Below are 14,204 nucleotides of genomic sequence, written 5' to 3' on the forward strand. Positions count from 1 at the left end.
CTTGAGCTGGGAATGGGGTGGAGAAAAGATCTTGGAAGACACCCTCCCTAGTTTTCAAGGGAGTGAAATTAAGGAAGGGGGGAAATGGTTTCAAGACATGTTACTGCAACCTTGCAGTAAAGATCGCGTTAGTACTTATGGTAGGTACTTCTTGTCTAGACCAGGGGTCTCCAACCTTGACAACTTTATGACTTGTGGACTTCAATGCCCAGAATTCCTCAGCCAGCATGCGCTGCTTGAGGAATTCTGGGCGTTGAAGTCCACAAGTCATAAAGTTGCCAAGGTTGGAGACCCCTGGTCTAGACTACCTTAAAGGGCTGATCAATCTTGGTTTCACATGATAACAGTTGCAAAACTAAAAGACTTGGTTCACTCCATGGGAAAATGTTGTAAGGCTGTAATTCATGCTAAAGGTTAACCAACAAAGTATTGACTGACATGGTGATAACTTTTGTGTATCTTGTTTTTTTCTATGTGTTTCACTTTTCTTCTTTATACCATAACTGTTATTCTAATAGCAAATCCTTCATAAAAGTTTCAAAGTTTTAAAAACATTACATTCTTGATTACTTTATCTTTCCATTGATATCTAATTTTATGGCACTACTCAAGGGTGAAATCCAGCAGGTTCTGGAGAACCGGTAGCGGAAATTTTGAGTAGTTTGGAGAACTGGCAAATACCACCTCTGGCTGGCCCCAGAGTGCAGTGGGAATGGAGAATTTGCAATATCCTTCCCCTGGAGTTGGGTAGGAATGGAGATTTTGCAATATCCTTCCCCTGCCATGCCCACTAAGCCACCCTCCAGAACCTGTAGTAAAAAAAATTTGGATTTCACCACTGATTACTACTACTCCAAAAAAAAAAGTGGTGTTATTAGCTAGTTTTAGAAAATACACTTTTCCCAGAAGGTTTCCACCATTTTTGGCCACTACTGTATATTAAACTTCATGACTGCCGAGCTTCGTCAGGATGTTGTGACTTTGAGCCAGAATATGTGTTGTTAATTGAGCAACTAAGTTAAGCATGTTTTGCAAGCCCTGCCGTGGAGACTATAGACCTGATGTGAGGAAAATTGTGGGATCCCACTACCAAGGGGCCCTTGAGACAACAGTGGCTTTCTGAAGCCCTTCCCCTCCGAGAGAAAAGAAGAAGAAGCTCACAATAAAAGAAGGAAGAGGTAGAGGAGAAAAACACCTGGCCTTTCCCATCCTACTCAAGGATGCAGACCTTAATATCTTTGATTACCATCTTATTCAACCAAAGTTAAAAGTGGGTAGCTTCTTGGATAGACCTTCCTATCCAGGCTGCAGTCTCCGCCGTGGCCTGCATGACTATTCATGGCATGACGTGAACATTCTGCTGCAGTTGTAGTTTTTCGAAGAGAGATCTTGGCAGGAGATTTTCTTTACCGTCAAGGTAGTCCCAATTCTCCTCACTGCCCAGAAAGAAAGCAGACGATACCTACGGAAGGAGGAATTTCTTATTTCTAATACTGCTTTTCAATTATTTGGCCTCTCTATAAAAAAGAAAGGAAAAGAGGCGATAGCTAGAAGGGAGATAAAGCCCTGACATAACGTAAAGGTTCATTCCTCCTCCTCCTCTGTCTTCCTCCTCCATCTTCTCCTTCTCCTCCTCCATCTACTTCATCTCCTCCTCCTCCTCCATCTTCTTCTTCCTTTCTTTCTCCTCCTTCTCCTCCTCCTCTTTCTCCTCCTCTTTCTCTTCCTCCTCCATCTTATTCAACTTCTCTTTCTCCTTCTCCTCCTCCTCCTCCTCCTCTTTCTCCTCCTCTTTCTCTTCCTCCTCCATCTTCTTTATCTTCTCCTCTTTCTCCTCCTCCTCTTTCTCTTCCTCCTCCATCTTCTTCATGTCCTCCTCCATTTTCTTCATCCTCTCCTCTTTCTCCTCCTCCTCTTTCTCTTCCTCCTCCTCTTCCTCCTCCATCTTCTTCATCTTCTCCTCTTTCTCCACCCGCTCCTCTTTCTACTCCTCCTCAATCTTCTTCATCTCCTCCTCCTTCTCCTCTTCCTCCTGCTGACTACTAATTTATGCAGTTCAGCACCAGCCTGCTGGAGATAACACTGTCAACTCTTAAGGTTCCTCACCTCCCCCCTGTCAGTGTTGGTGAGAGTGTTCTTGGTGGAAGAAGGAACTAGCAAGATTATCAAGGAACTACCAAGGACACTACCAGCATCACTGATTGGGCAAGCCACTTATATAAGATAGCAAATCCCACTCCCTTCTAGCATTGATGATGTTACATAGTTAGGTAGTAAAACATCTGTAAGAAAACCACCAAGCTCAGAGAGCACCAAGTTCAACCCTGAGCTACAAATATTGGCTTCTATCAATCCAAGGCAACTGTTGAACAACTCATTCTTACTTTTGTTTCAGTTTTAGGATCTTGAATAACGAAAACTCAAACCATTTCCTTATGTTTAACTATGCACTACGATGGTTTGCATTGAGGACAGATATTCTCATGAGCTTCATGACGTTGATTGTAGCCCTGTGTGTGGTCCTCAGCCATTCTTCTATCAGTACTTCAGAAAAAGGCTTGGCTCTATCTTATTCTCTCCAGGTAAAAATTTGGTGGGCAGGATCTCCAAGTAACTTATCCTTCATTTTCCAAGTGTAGACTAGATCTTGACTGGCATGACATTAATAGCATAAAAAGTATGGGTTTACAATGTGTGACTGGATATTGTCAAGCACTTGGGAAATCAGGAGATTCAGGCAGTTCAAATGAGCATAAAGCTTTATTGCAAGCTTAAATTTTCTGTCTACAAGAATCTGGTCAAGTGACCATTAAGGGAAATGCATGGGAGTTAAGAATAGCAAGGAATTCAAGGAGAGCTGGACCAGGGATGAAATCTACTTACCTTCCTTACTGGTCCAGAAGTGCATGCGCAGAAGGTAAAAAACACATTACTTCCTGGTTAAAAGCAGGAAGTAATGACACCCACGCGGATGGGCAGGGCTTCACTCCGACATTGCTACTGGATCACTGAACTACCGGCCCTGATCACTACCGAATCGTGCAATCCGGTCCGATCCGGGAGCATTTTACCACTGGGCTGGACTTAGATCTCTTGCGGGCATGAAAGGACTCTTGACTTATGATATGTTTGACCCCTCCCTTAGGGTTAGCCTGATCATCTCCTGCATCTATCTCTCTCATCTTCCAACAAGTTCAGGAGAGTGAAAATATACGAGTACACAAACATACACATGCATGCACAGAGAAGAGAGAAAGAGGGAAGAGAGAGAGATTTGTAACTGCAGGTTGTCATTGACTTACAACCACAGTTGGGACCAGAAGTTCCATTGCTAAGCGATGTTGTCATTAAGTGAGTCATTCCTGATTTTACAACCTTTGTTGCCACAGTTGTTAAGCAAACACAGCTTCCCTTATTGTTAGAAATTCTTTGTATATATAGCATCACAGAACAAACAAAAAGTACAGTCACCATGTGCTTTACTGCTCAACTGTTTTACTGTAACAAGAAACAGGAAAATCTACTTAGAACAAAAGAGCATAAAGTACGCACCATAGAGCCAGACTTTTAAATGCTACCATCTACTGGCTGAATACTACTCTAGTTGTTGCATAGAAATACATTCCAACAATGAGCTCCAACACTTAAGGACATTGCTTGTCACAAGGCATCTGGCAAAGCCACAAATAGCACTCATGTGACCCCACGATGCTACAACTCTTGTAAACCCATGCCAATTGCTGAGCACATGAATCATAGTCATGCTGACAGTGGGGGACTATGTGAATCACTTCACAAATGTCTCAGTTAGCAACCTAAATTTTGGCTTCAATGATGGTCATAAGTCAAGGACTACCTATGTACCTCCTTCCATAAGGAATGGGCCTGAAATGATTAAAACAAAGGAAAAAAGCTTCAGGAGAAAGAAATGGCATTGTATTTTTGTATTAAACTTTGAAGCAAATGCCTAGACATGGAATTTTTCCATCCTAAATTCATCTTGTTTTTTTTGAATGCACTGCCGCAGCTCCCGAAGCGGATTGTTAAAAACATCCACGGAGCAAAGCCTTGTGCAGTTTTCTCCATATGGTGGGTCTCAGGATACCAATTAAAAATAACACACACACACACAAAGACACAAAACAAAAAAGTTTTGAACTCCTGCAAGTCTGACATATTGTCCGCCCCTCTGGTAAGAACACTGTCCAACCTATCACTTTAAAATCCTCCTGTGAGTTTTGGAAAACCTTTATCTCTTATTTGGGGGGAGCCTGCTCTGTCCTTTGATATCGTGGCTGCCTCCTGTTCTGGCCCAAGAGTAGGGCCAATCTTGCATTGAACAACATATTGAACAACATAACAGTATGTTGTGTCTCGTCTGCTTTCACCACAGCCGGGGCCTTCTTATCTGCTTCTGAACACTGAGGAATGTCCTAGTATGCCTCCCGGCCCCAGCCCTGGCTCCATGCCCAGACAGGCTGAGGAGGAAGAAGTACCTCCAGCCCCCAGCTCTGGCTCCATGCCCAGGCAAACGGAGCAACTAGACCCCTCCCCCTCCCCCACAGCATGTGAGCCTGAGGAAGGTCAATTGCCAACAGCTGCAGACTGGAGTGACCCTCGCTTCAGAAGAATTGATAGGCAGCGGCGACAGAAGGAAGGGAGGGGCAGGCCTGGATAAGTGCTGAGTCATGGAGCCACACCCCATGGCCTATATAAAGGATCTGCTTTCTGGCATTCTCTGAGTCAGGCAAAGTCTAACATATCTTGCTGAAGTCACTTTCTGGTCTCCTGCCTGCCTTGAGAACTTTGCTAGGATTGTGGCAGAGCCGCAGAGGCATGCCTGATTCGGATTTCCCTGACCCGGTCGTCAGTGGAGGAGTGGGACATGACATAGTATACAGGTCCTTCCATTGAGGACCTGTATACTGCACGAGTCAAAAAGAGGGCCTTGAAAATATTTACAGATTCCTCACATCCTGGACATAAACTGTTTCAACTCCTACCCTCAAAACGACACTATAGAGCACTGCACACCAGAACAACTAGACACAAGAACAGTTTTTCCCCGAAGGCCATCACTCTGCTAAACAAATAATTCCCTCAACGCTGTCAAACTATTTACTAAATCTGCACTACTATTAATCTTCTCATCGTTCCCATCACCAATCTCTTTCCACTTATGACTGTATGCTGTAACTTTGTTGCTGGCAATCCTTATGATTTATATTGATATATTGACCATCAATTGTGTTGTAAATGTTGTACCTTGATGAACGTATCTTTTCTTTTATGTACACTGAGAGCATATGCACCAAGACAAATTCCTTGTGTGTCCAATCACACTTGGCCAATAAAAATTCTATTCTATTCTATTCATATGAATGATGCCCAAAAATGCAAATGGACTAAGCAAAAGATTTGCCATAGGTGAGCTCCCATTTTTTAAAAGATATTTTGCTTGCGTGAATCCAATTTTAAGGACAATAAAAATGACAACCATAAAGGTAGCCACCCCACCCACCCTCCCACCCCCACTTACAACTGTTCATTTAGTCACCGTTCAAAGTTACGACGGCACTGACACTCACAAAAGAAATCCAAGAAAAAGAGGATACAGAATATTATAAGGTCTAGTGTAGATGGTACGAATGGTTGAAAAATAATAATAATAATAATATTTTAATTTTTATACCGCCCTTCTCCCGAAGGACTCAGGGCGGTTAACAGCCAGCTAAAATACAATATGACATACAATAAAACCAATTTAAAAAACTTATTCGATGTGGCCCAATTAAAATTATAATTATAAAAGACATGATATAAAACCCCGTTTAAAAATCCAATTTAAAACCCATGTTATGCCAGTCCTGCTCGGAAGAAAAGATACGTCTTCAGCTCATGGCGAAAGGTCCAGAGGTCAGGAAGTTGACGGAGTCCAGAAGGAAGCTCATTCCAGAGGGTAGGTGCCCTCACAGAGAAGGCTCTTCCCCTGGGAGTTGCCAGCCGACATTGTTTGGCTGACGGCACCCTGAGGAGACCCTATCTATGGGAGCGCACCGGTCGGTGGGAGGCATATGGTAACAGAAGGCGGTCCCATAAATATCTGGGTTCTATGCCATGGAGCGCTTTAAAGGTGATAACCAACACCTTGAAGTGCACCCGGAAGACCACAGGTAGCCAGTGCAGCTTGCGCAGGAGAGGTGTTATATGAGAGCCACGAGTGGCTCCCTCTATCACCTGCTGCATTCTGGACCAACTGGAGCCTCCGGGTACTCCTCAAGGGGACCCCCATGTAGAGAGCATTGCAGTAGTCTAGGCAAGAAGTGGCGAGGGCATGAGTGACTGTGCATAGGGAATCCCGGTCTAGAAAGGGGCGCAACTGGCGAACCAGGCATACCTGGTGGAAAGCTCTCCTGGAGACAGTCGCCAAATGATCTTCAAAAGACAACCGTCCATCCAGGAGGTAAGATTGCGGTAAGATAAGGAAAATTGAACAGGGTAAAATCTGTATGTAGATGAAATAAAGAAAATGTAGATGAATTTAGATGAAATGTAGATGAAATAAAGGACGATAGATAATATAAAAGTAGAATAACATAAAATTAAAATATGTATAAATAGTAAGAAAGGACAGCTTTGAAAAGCTGATAAGAAACAGTGATATGTATATAAATGTTGTATGCTTGTCTTGTGTTTTAATGTGTTCAAAATAAAAAACGTTTTATTAAAAAAAAAAAAGTTACGACAGCACTGAGAAAAGGAACTTGATGACCATTTTTCCACACTTACGACCATTGCAACATCCCTGCATAGTCACCCGATGTTGTGTCTCGCCCAATCTCACCACAGCCGGGGTCTGCTTATCTGCTTCCGAACGCTGAAGAATGTCCTAGCATGCCTCCCGGCCCCAGCCCTGGCTCCATGCCCAGACAGGCTGAGGTGGGGGCATCTCCCGGCCCCAGCCCTGGCTCCATGCCCAGACAGGCTGAGGAGGGGGCATCTCCCGGCCCCAGCCCTGGCTCCATGCCCAGACAGGCTGAAGAAGAGCAAGTATCTCCAGCCCCCAGCTCTGGCTCCATGCCCAGGCAAACGGAGCAACTAGACCCCTCCCCCTCCTCCACAGCATGTGAGCCTGAGGGAGGTCAATTACCAACAGCTGCCGACTGGAGTGACCCTCGCGTCAGAAGACTTGATAGGCGGAGGCAACAGAAGGAAGGAGGCAGGCCTGGATAAGTGCTGAGTCATGGAGCCACACCCCATGGCCTATATAAAGGATCTGCTTTCTGGCATTCTCTGAGTCAGGCAAAGTCTAAACATATCTTGCTGAAGTCACTTTCTGGTCTCCTGCCTGCCTTGAGGACTTTGCTAGGACTTTGGCAGAGCTGCAGAGGCACGCGTGATTTGGATTTCCCTGACCCGGCCGTCAGCGGAGGAGTGGGACACGACACCCAATCAAAATTCAGAGGCTTGGAAACCAATTTGTATTTATGATGGTTGCGGTGCCCCAGAGTCATGTGATCCCCTTTTGGGACCTTCTGACAAGCACAGTCAATGGGGAAGTCGGATTCGCTTAAGAACTGTCTTCCTAACTTAACAAATGGGATTATTCGCCTAACAACTGTGGCAAGAAAAGTTGTAAAATGGGGCAAAACTCCCTTAGCAAATGTTTCACTTGGTGATATAAATTTGGGGCTCAATTGTGGGTCGTAAGTAACTCGAGGACTACCTGAACATTTTCCAGGCAATTTTAATCACAATTTTAATAATTGATCTACCCCGTCAAAGAGTTGATCTATCCTTCCAGCACATTTCCAGAAAAGAAATCTCAGATCACATTCACGTGAATTTCAGAAGATGGGAAGTTCCATGTTGGATCAGATCTGCATTTATCTAGTATTCTGGTTCCATAATAGCGGTCAGAATTTCTTAAACAGGAGATGTGTATAGCAGCATCCTGGCTACTGTTCACCCACAATAGGAGTCAAGAGATTTCCAGCTTGTGAAATGGGATTTTTTTTGAGCAGTAACTACCAAGAGGCTTATCCTTCGTGGATTTCTCTAATCTCCTTTTAAATTCATTCCTGATTTATTTATTGAGGCCACATACATATGCTGACTACTCATGCGAGTCTAGAGTAAAGCAGGGCTGCCTTAACGCATGGGCCTGACGGGTACTTGCCCATGGGTCCCACGAGCATAGCGGCCCCATACTAATCTGTGTATGTGAATCCTTCAATGCACCTTGTACAGTATCATATAAATTCAGCAACTATATGGCTTACTGAGTATCACTGCGTTTTTCAAGCCTTGTGTATTGTTCCAATAGAATAGAATAGAATAGAATAGAATAGAATAGAATAGAATAGAATAGAATAGAATAGAATAGAATAGAATAGAATAGAATAAGAAAGAATAGGAATAGGAATAGGAATAGGAATAGGAATAATAGAATAGAATAGAATAGAATAGAATAGAATAGAATAGAATAGAATAATAATAATAGATTGGGATGGAATAGGAATAGGAAAATAATAGAATAGAATAGAATAGAATAGAATAGAATAGAATAGAATAGAATAGAATAGAATAGAATAGAATAGAATAGAATAGAATAGAATAATAATAATAGATTGGGATGGAATAGGAATAGGAAAATAGAATAGAATAGAATAGAATAGAATAGAATAGAATAGAATAGAATAGAATAGAATAGAATAATAGATTGGGATGGAATAGGAATAGGAAAATAGAATAGAATAGAATAGAATAGAATAGAATTGAATTGAATTGAATTGAATTGAATTGAATTTTTTTATTGGCCAAGTGTGATTGGACACACAAGGAATTTGTCTTGGTGCATATGCTCTCAGTGTACATAAAAGAAAAGATACATTCGTCAAGAATCATAAGGTTGATGTTGATCATGTTGATTAGTTGTCGCTGCACAGCATTTTTTTAATATTTCAACACTGTTTTGTCGGAAGTGCCAATTAAATAAATATATGTTTAATTTTATCAACCATTTCCATTTTTATTCCTGTGAGTAGTTGTCGTAGGGGCCCCGGTACACTGCTTTGCCCAGGGCCCATAATGCTGGTAAAGCAGTCCTGCAGTCCTGTGGTTTGCATGTACCAGATCCCTATGGAACTGTGCTGGACAGTGGTGGGTTTCCAAAATTTTCGCTACCAGTTTGGTGGGCGTGGCTAGGTGGGAGGGCATGTTACTGAGTGGGCATGGCCAACTTGACATCACTCATGTCCACACCCATTTAGTCACATGACACCCCCCCCACCTAGCCACGCCCACAGGAAAAGGTAGGAAAATTTTGGAAATTTCCACCTATCTACCCCCTCCCTCCCTTTGCCAGTCGCCCCCGTTTCCCCTCCTTTAGCGGCCCCTGCCCTAGCCCCTCTTCCTCCACCATCACTGCCTCTTTGTTCGGGCTGCTTACCTTCCACAGTGGCTGGTCCAGAAGGCAAGCTAACCAGAGTTTTTGGCAGCCCCCAACCAGCCGCTACTGCTGAAAAACGGCTGACAAAGATCTCCCAGCCTCTGGCCACAGGCTGCTGAAAAGTACCGGAAGTCGCAGAAAAAGCTGCTGCCATTGCCACCATGTTCTTCACACATGCACATCCCACTAGACTTGCAAGGCAATGGGATCCGCATGCACGAAGAACATGGCGGTGATGAACATGGCATGTGGGGCGAGCAAGCAGCGACCAGGGGACCAGTTCGGGGGCGTGGCCAGCCAGCCATCGCTACTGGTTCGATGACCTTGGCCAAATTTCTGCCAACGATTCGCACGAACCGGTGCGAACCGGCTGAATATCACTTCCAGTGCTGGAACTTCAAAAGATCTCTCCATACAGTTTCTTCTCTTCTCACGTTCCCCATTGTTGTTTCTTTTCTAGCTAAGTGGACTTCTTCAAGTATGCGTGAGATCATGCATCGAAGTTCAAGCCAGATTTACTTCAGTGGAGCAGATAACAGAATACATTGTGGTAAGAAAGCTTCTTACCATCAGAGGAATGAATGCTGAGATTTCCATTTTGTTTTTCATGCACCCCAAACACAAAAAATAATATTTGCAGAAAGCCAGAACATGAAGGCATAAATTCATGCCTTATGCACAGTCACTCACGCCCTCGTGACGTCTCGTCTGGATTACTGCAATGCTCTCTACATGGGGCTCCCCTTGAGGGACATCCGGAGGGGCATCTCCTTGAGGGGCATCCCCTTGAGGGGCATCCGGAGGCTTCAGTTAGTCCAGAACGCGGCTGCGCAGGTGATAGAGGGAGCCCCTCGTGGCTCCCGCGTGACACCTATCCTGCGCAGACTGCACTGGCTACCTGTGGCCTTCCGGGTGCGCCTGCTTGGTGACAATCTTTAAAGCGCCCATGGCATAGGGCCAGGTTATTTACGGACCGCCTACTGCTACCGAATACCTCTCACCGACCCTGCGCTCTCACAGAGAGGGACTCCTCAGGTGCCGCCAGCTAGGCAGTGCCTGGCGACACCCAGGGGGAGAGCCTTCTCTGTGGGGGCTCCCACCCTCTGGAACGAACTCCCTCCAGGACTTCGTCAACTTCCGGACCTCCGAACCTTCCGTCGCGAGCTTAAAACACACTTATTCATCTGCGCGGGACTGGATTAGATTTTAAATTTATTGGTTTTAAATGGGTTTTTATTATTTATATGGTTTTAACAATTCGGCTATGGAATAAGTTTTTTACTTGTTATTTTAGTTTGTATTTATATGTATTTTTAAGTGCCTGTGAACCGCCCTGAGTCTAGGGAGATAGGGCGGTATATAAATGTGAAAAATAAAATAAATAAATAAATAAATCAGTAGAAGTTGTCGACATGGTTGAAATGCTGGTGTAAATACAGTATCGAGTTGGCATTTACTAGTTTATAAATCTAATTGTCTACTTCTTCTTTTAACTGAAAGTGACTCAGATGTCAAGTATCCACTGCTATAATTACACAAAACATTTTTTAAAAATAATAGGTGAAAGAGATCTCGTTTATTTTTTGGGGGTGTGTGTGTGTGTGGTTCTTTTTCATAGATTTATTCCCCCAATTTTATTTTTAAAACGTCTCTCGGAAAAATGCCACAAATAACAATGAATTATATGAGCCTCACTTGAGCCTCAAATTATGAAAATGTTCAACTTCGGAAATTCCAATCTGTAACTAAAGTTAATATGATACCCTAACAGGAAGTAGCAATAACTTTGAGAAACAGATGGAAAAAAGCCCCAAATAAGAAATCGGTCAAACAAAATAAATTTGAGTTGAAAGCAGAAATGTAAATTAAGAAAGCATCTCATTTTTGATGCTCCCTAGTTCTCTTGAAGATAAAAAGAAAAGAGGGAGGACACACATTCAGATTTGCAAGACAGGCAGTCCTCGATTTACGGCCACAATCGAGCCCAAAATTTATGCTGCTAAGGGAGACCTTTGTTAAGTGAGTTTTGCCTCAGGTTATGACTTGTCTTGCTACCGTTGTTAAGTGAATCACTGCAAGTTGATAAGTTAGTAACTGAGTTGTTAAGTGAATCTGGCTTTCCCATTGATTTTGCTTGTCAGAAGGTTTGCCAAAAAAAGCTGATCACGTGACCCCAGGACATTCTAACCATCATAAATACGAGTCAGTTCCCAAGCATCTGAATTTGGATCACGTGACCATGGTGGTTGACACCATGGTCATAACTATGAAAAACGGTCATAAGTCACACATTTCAATGTCATTGTAACTTTGAACTAAATGAACTGTTTTTAAGTCAAGGACTACCTATATTCTGTTATGGTAACCTTAGGATAGGGTAGGGTAGGGTAGGGTAAGGTAGGATAGGATAGGATAGGATAGGATAGGATAGGATAGGATAGGATAGGATAGGATAGGATAGGACAGGACAGGACAGGACAGGATAAGGTAGGGTTGGGTAGGATAGGGTAGGGTAGGGTAGGGTAGGGTAGGGCAGGACAGGACAGGACAGGACAGGACAGGACAGGACAGGACAGAATAGAATAGAATAGAATCTTTTATTGACCAAGTGTGATTGGACACACAAGGAATTTGTTTTCGGTGCATAAGCTCTCAGTGTACATAAAAAATATAAGTGATAATAAAAGTAGCAATAGCATTCATAACTGGTCTACCCCAAAAGGCTGGCAGATATGGATTCCAGATGCTCTTTCTTTGTTTCCTTCAGAAATGCACTCCTGAGGGATCAGAGATTCCTCCAGTGATCACCCCTCCTCCAGGCTGGCCCGATCAGGGGGAAATCATTTTTAAGAACTATCAGATGAAATACCGAGAAAATAGTCCCATTGTACTCCATGACATCAATATCCACATTCATGCTAAAGAAAAAATTGGGATCATTGGCCGGACAGGTTCAGGTATAATCTACTCGGTCGATTGCTTTGTACATTGTACAGATAATGAAATGCCTGTTTCTTTATGATTTGCTCAAATATGGGACTAAATGGGGAGGCCTTGTAAAAGACCAAGAAAGTGAACGCATAACTTTTTGATTTGACTGGGGGAAACTCTACATTGTACTGAACAATTTTTTTAAAAAGCAATGTTGTCCTAGATACAGTTTTTACTTTTGACAAAGTAAGGTATAGCATCCTTTGATTTTGTATGTGAAAATGACCTTGGCAGTCAGGAGGAAGAGCCAAGAGATTAAGTAACAGTCAGATAAGACACGTGAGTCCTCAGAATATGTAGGAACGTGGGAAACATCTCAGAAAGGACCCTGTTTATTTTCTTGGATTGTATAAGTGAAGTAGAGAGAAATGTACTTTCAGACTTGCCAGCAGGGGTGAAATTCGACCGGTTCGGACCAACTCGGCTGAACCGGCAGGGACAATTTGAATCAATTAGCCGAACTGGTAAAAACCACTCCTGGTTGGCCCCTCCCACACCCGCCTGGTCACCTGGTTGCCCATTCACCCGGTTGCCGCTCATTCCTTCTGGCTGCTCGACCCATCCAACGTTAAATGCTGCATTTAACAAGCTACTTACACAAGGCTTATATCACATTCCCCCCACCGACCGAAAAGAAGACAACAGAAGAATTTGAATTCATCTGAATCTATCAGATTCAGTTTGAATCCATTTTGCTCCTAACTGGTGAAATGATATTTGGGGCCAGTTGCACTTCTACAAGCTATTGTTCAGGTTTATGATTTTCTCTCTCTCCCCTCCTCTCCCTCTCTCCCTCCCTCCCTCTCTCTTTCTCCTTCCCTCTCTCTCCCCCTCCCTCTCTTTCCCCCTCTCTTTTTCTCCCCCTCCCTCCCTCCCTCTCCCTCTCTCCCTCCCTCCCTTCCTCCCTCTCTCTCTCTCTGTCTCCTTCTCTCTCTCTTTCTCTCTCTCTCTCTCTCTCTCTCCCAGATCTTCTGCTAACTATTTATTCTGTGCTTTTGCTGTAGTTTTTCGAGTGCAGGGATCTCCAAACTTGGCAATTTTAAGACTTGTGGACTTCAAGTCCCAGAATTGCCCCGTCAGAATTCTGGGACTTGAAGTCCACAATTCTTCAAGTTGCCACGGTTGGAGACCCCAGAAAAAATAAAGAAGGAAGAGAGTTTGGGTCAACAAATCCTGGCATAGGCAGAAGTAAAAAAATGTATTCCCTCCTGGGGAAAAAAACAAAAACATTCCTGATGACAGATAAAAAATCTCTTTTCACCTTCCGGAAGAATGTGAGTTTCCTCAAGGTCACCTTGCCTTGAATGAGATCTGCAAAAAATTTCATCATGGTATAATCCAGCCTTGAAAGGATAGACCAAGGTTCTCCAGTCTTGGCAACTTTAAGACGTGTGGACTTCAACGCCCACAATTCCTCAGCCAGCTTTGCTTTGCTGGCTGAGGAATTCTGGGAGTTGAAGTCCACATGTCTTAAAGTTGCCAAGATTGGAGACCCCTGGGATAGACGCTTCTTAAGTCAAAACAGATCCATTCTGAGGTTGGACACAGCCTGTGTGACGATCGGGAGATTGTTTAATCAAACATTTCGCCACATCCAATTTACACTTTCTAATCCTAAAAGGACTATAAGGGGCGTGCATAAGAGCACAAAAGTGCCTACTGTTCCTGTCCTATTGTTCTTTTCATTATAGTATTATATGCATACTTTTACTTATACTTTTACTTATATATACTTTTTCTCTCATGATGGATTATTGTTTAT

General features: G+C 43.3%; 1 protein-coding gene across 1 annotated transcript in view; it reads left to right on the forward strand.

Moving 5' to 3' along the window:
- The window catches only part of LOC131184281 (ATP-binding cassette sub-family C member 12-like), an 84,469-nt gene that overhangs the window by 61,781 nt on the left and 8,484 nt on the right, over positions 1-14,204 (forward strand). Inside the window, exons 37-39 of the mRNA XM_058155403.1 lie at positions 2,396-2,582; positions 9,912-10,001; positions 12,219-12,408. Of these exons, the coding sequence (XP_058011386.1) occupies positions 2,396-2,582; positions 9,912-10,001; positions 12,219-12,408 (467 nt within the window). The remainder of the gene's footprint in view (positions 1-2,395; positions 2,583-9,911; positions 10,002-12,218; positions 12,409-14,204) is intronic.

Source organism: Ahaetulla prasina, chromosome 12 (assembly GCF_028640845.1).
Source record: "Ahaetulla prasina isolate Xishuangbanna chromosome 12, ASM2864084v1, whole genome shotgun sequence".
NCBI classification, from domain to species: Eukaryota; Metazoa; Chordata; class Lepidosauria; order Squamata; family Colubridae; genus Ahaetulla; species Ahaetulla prasina.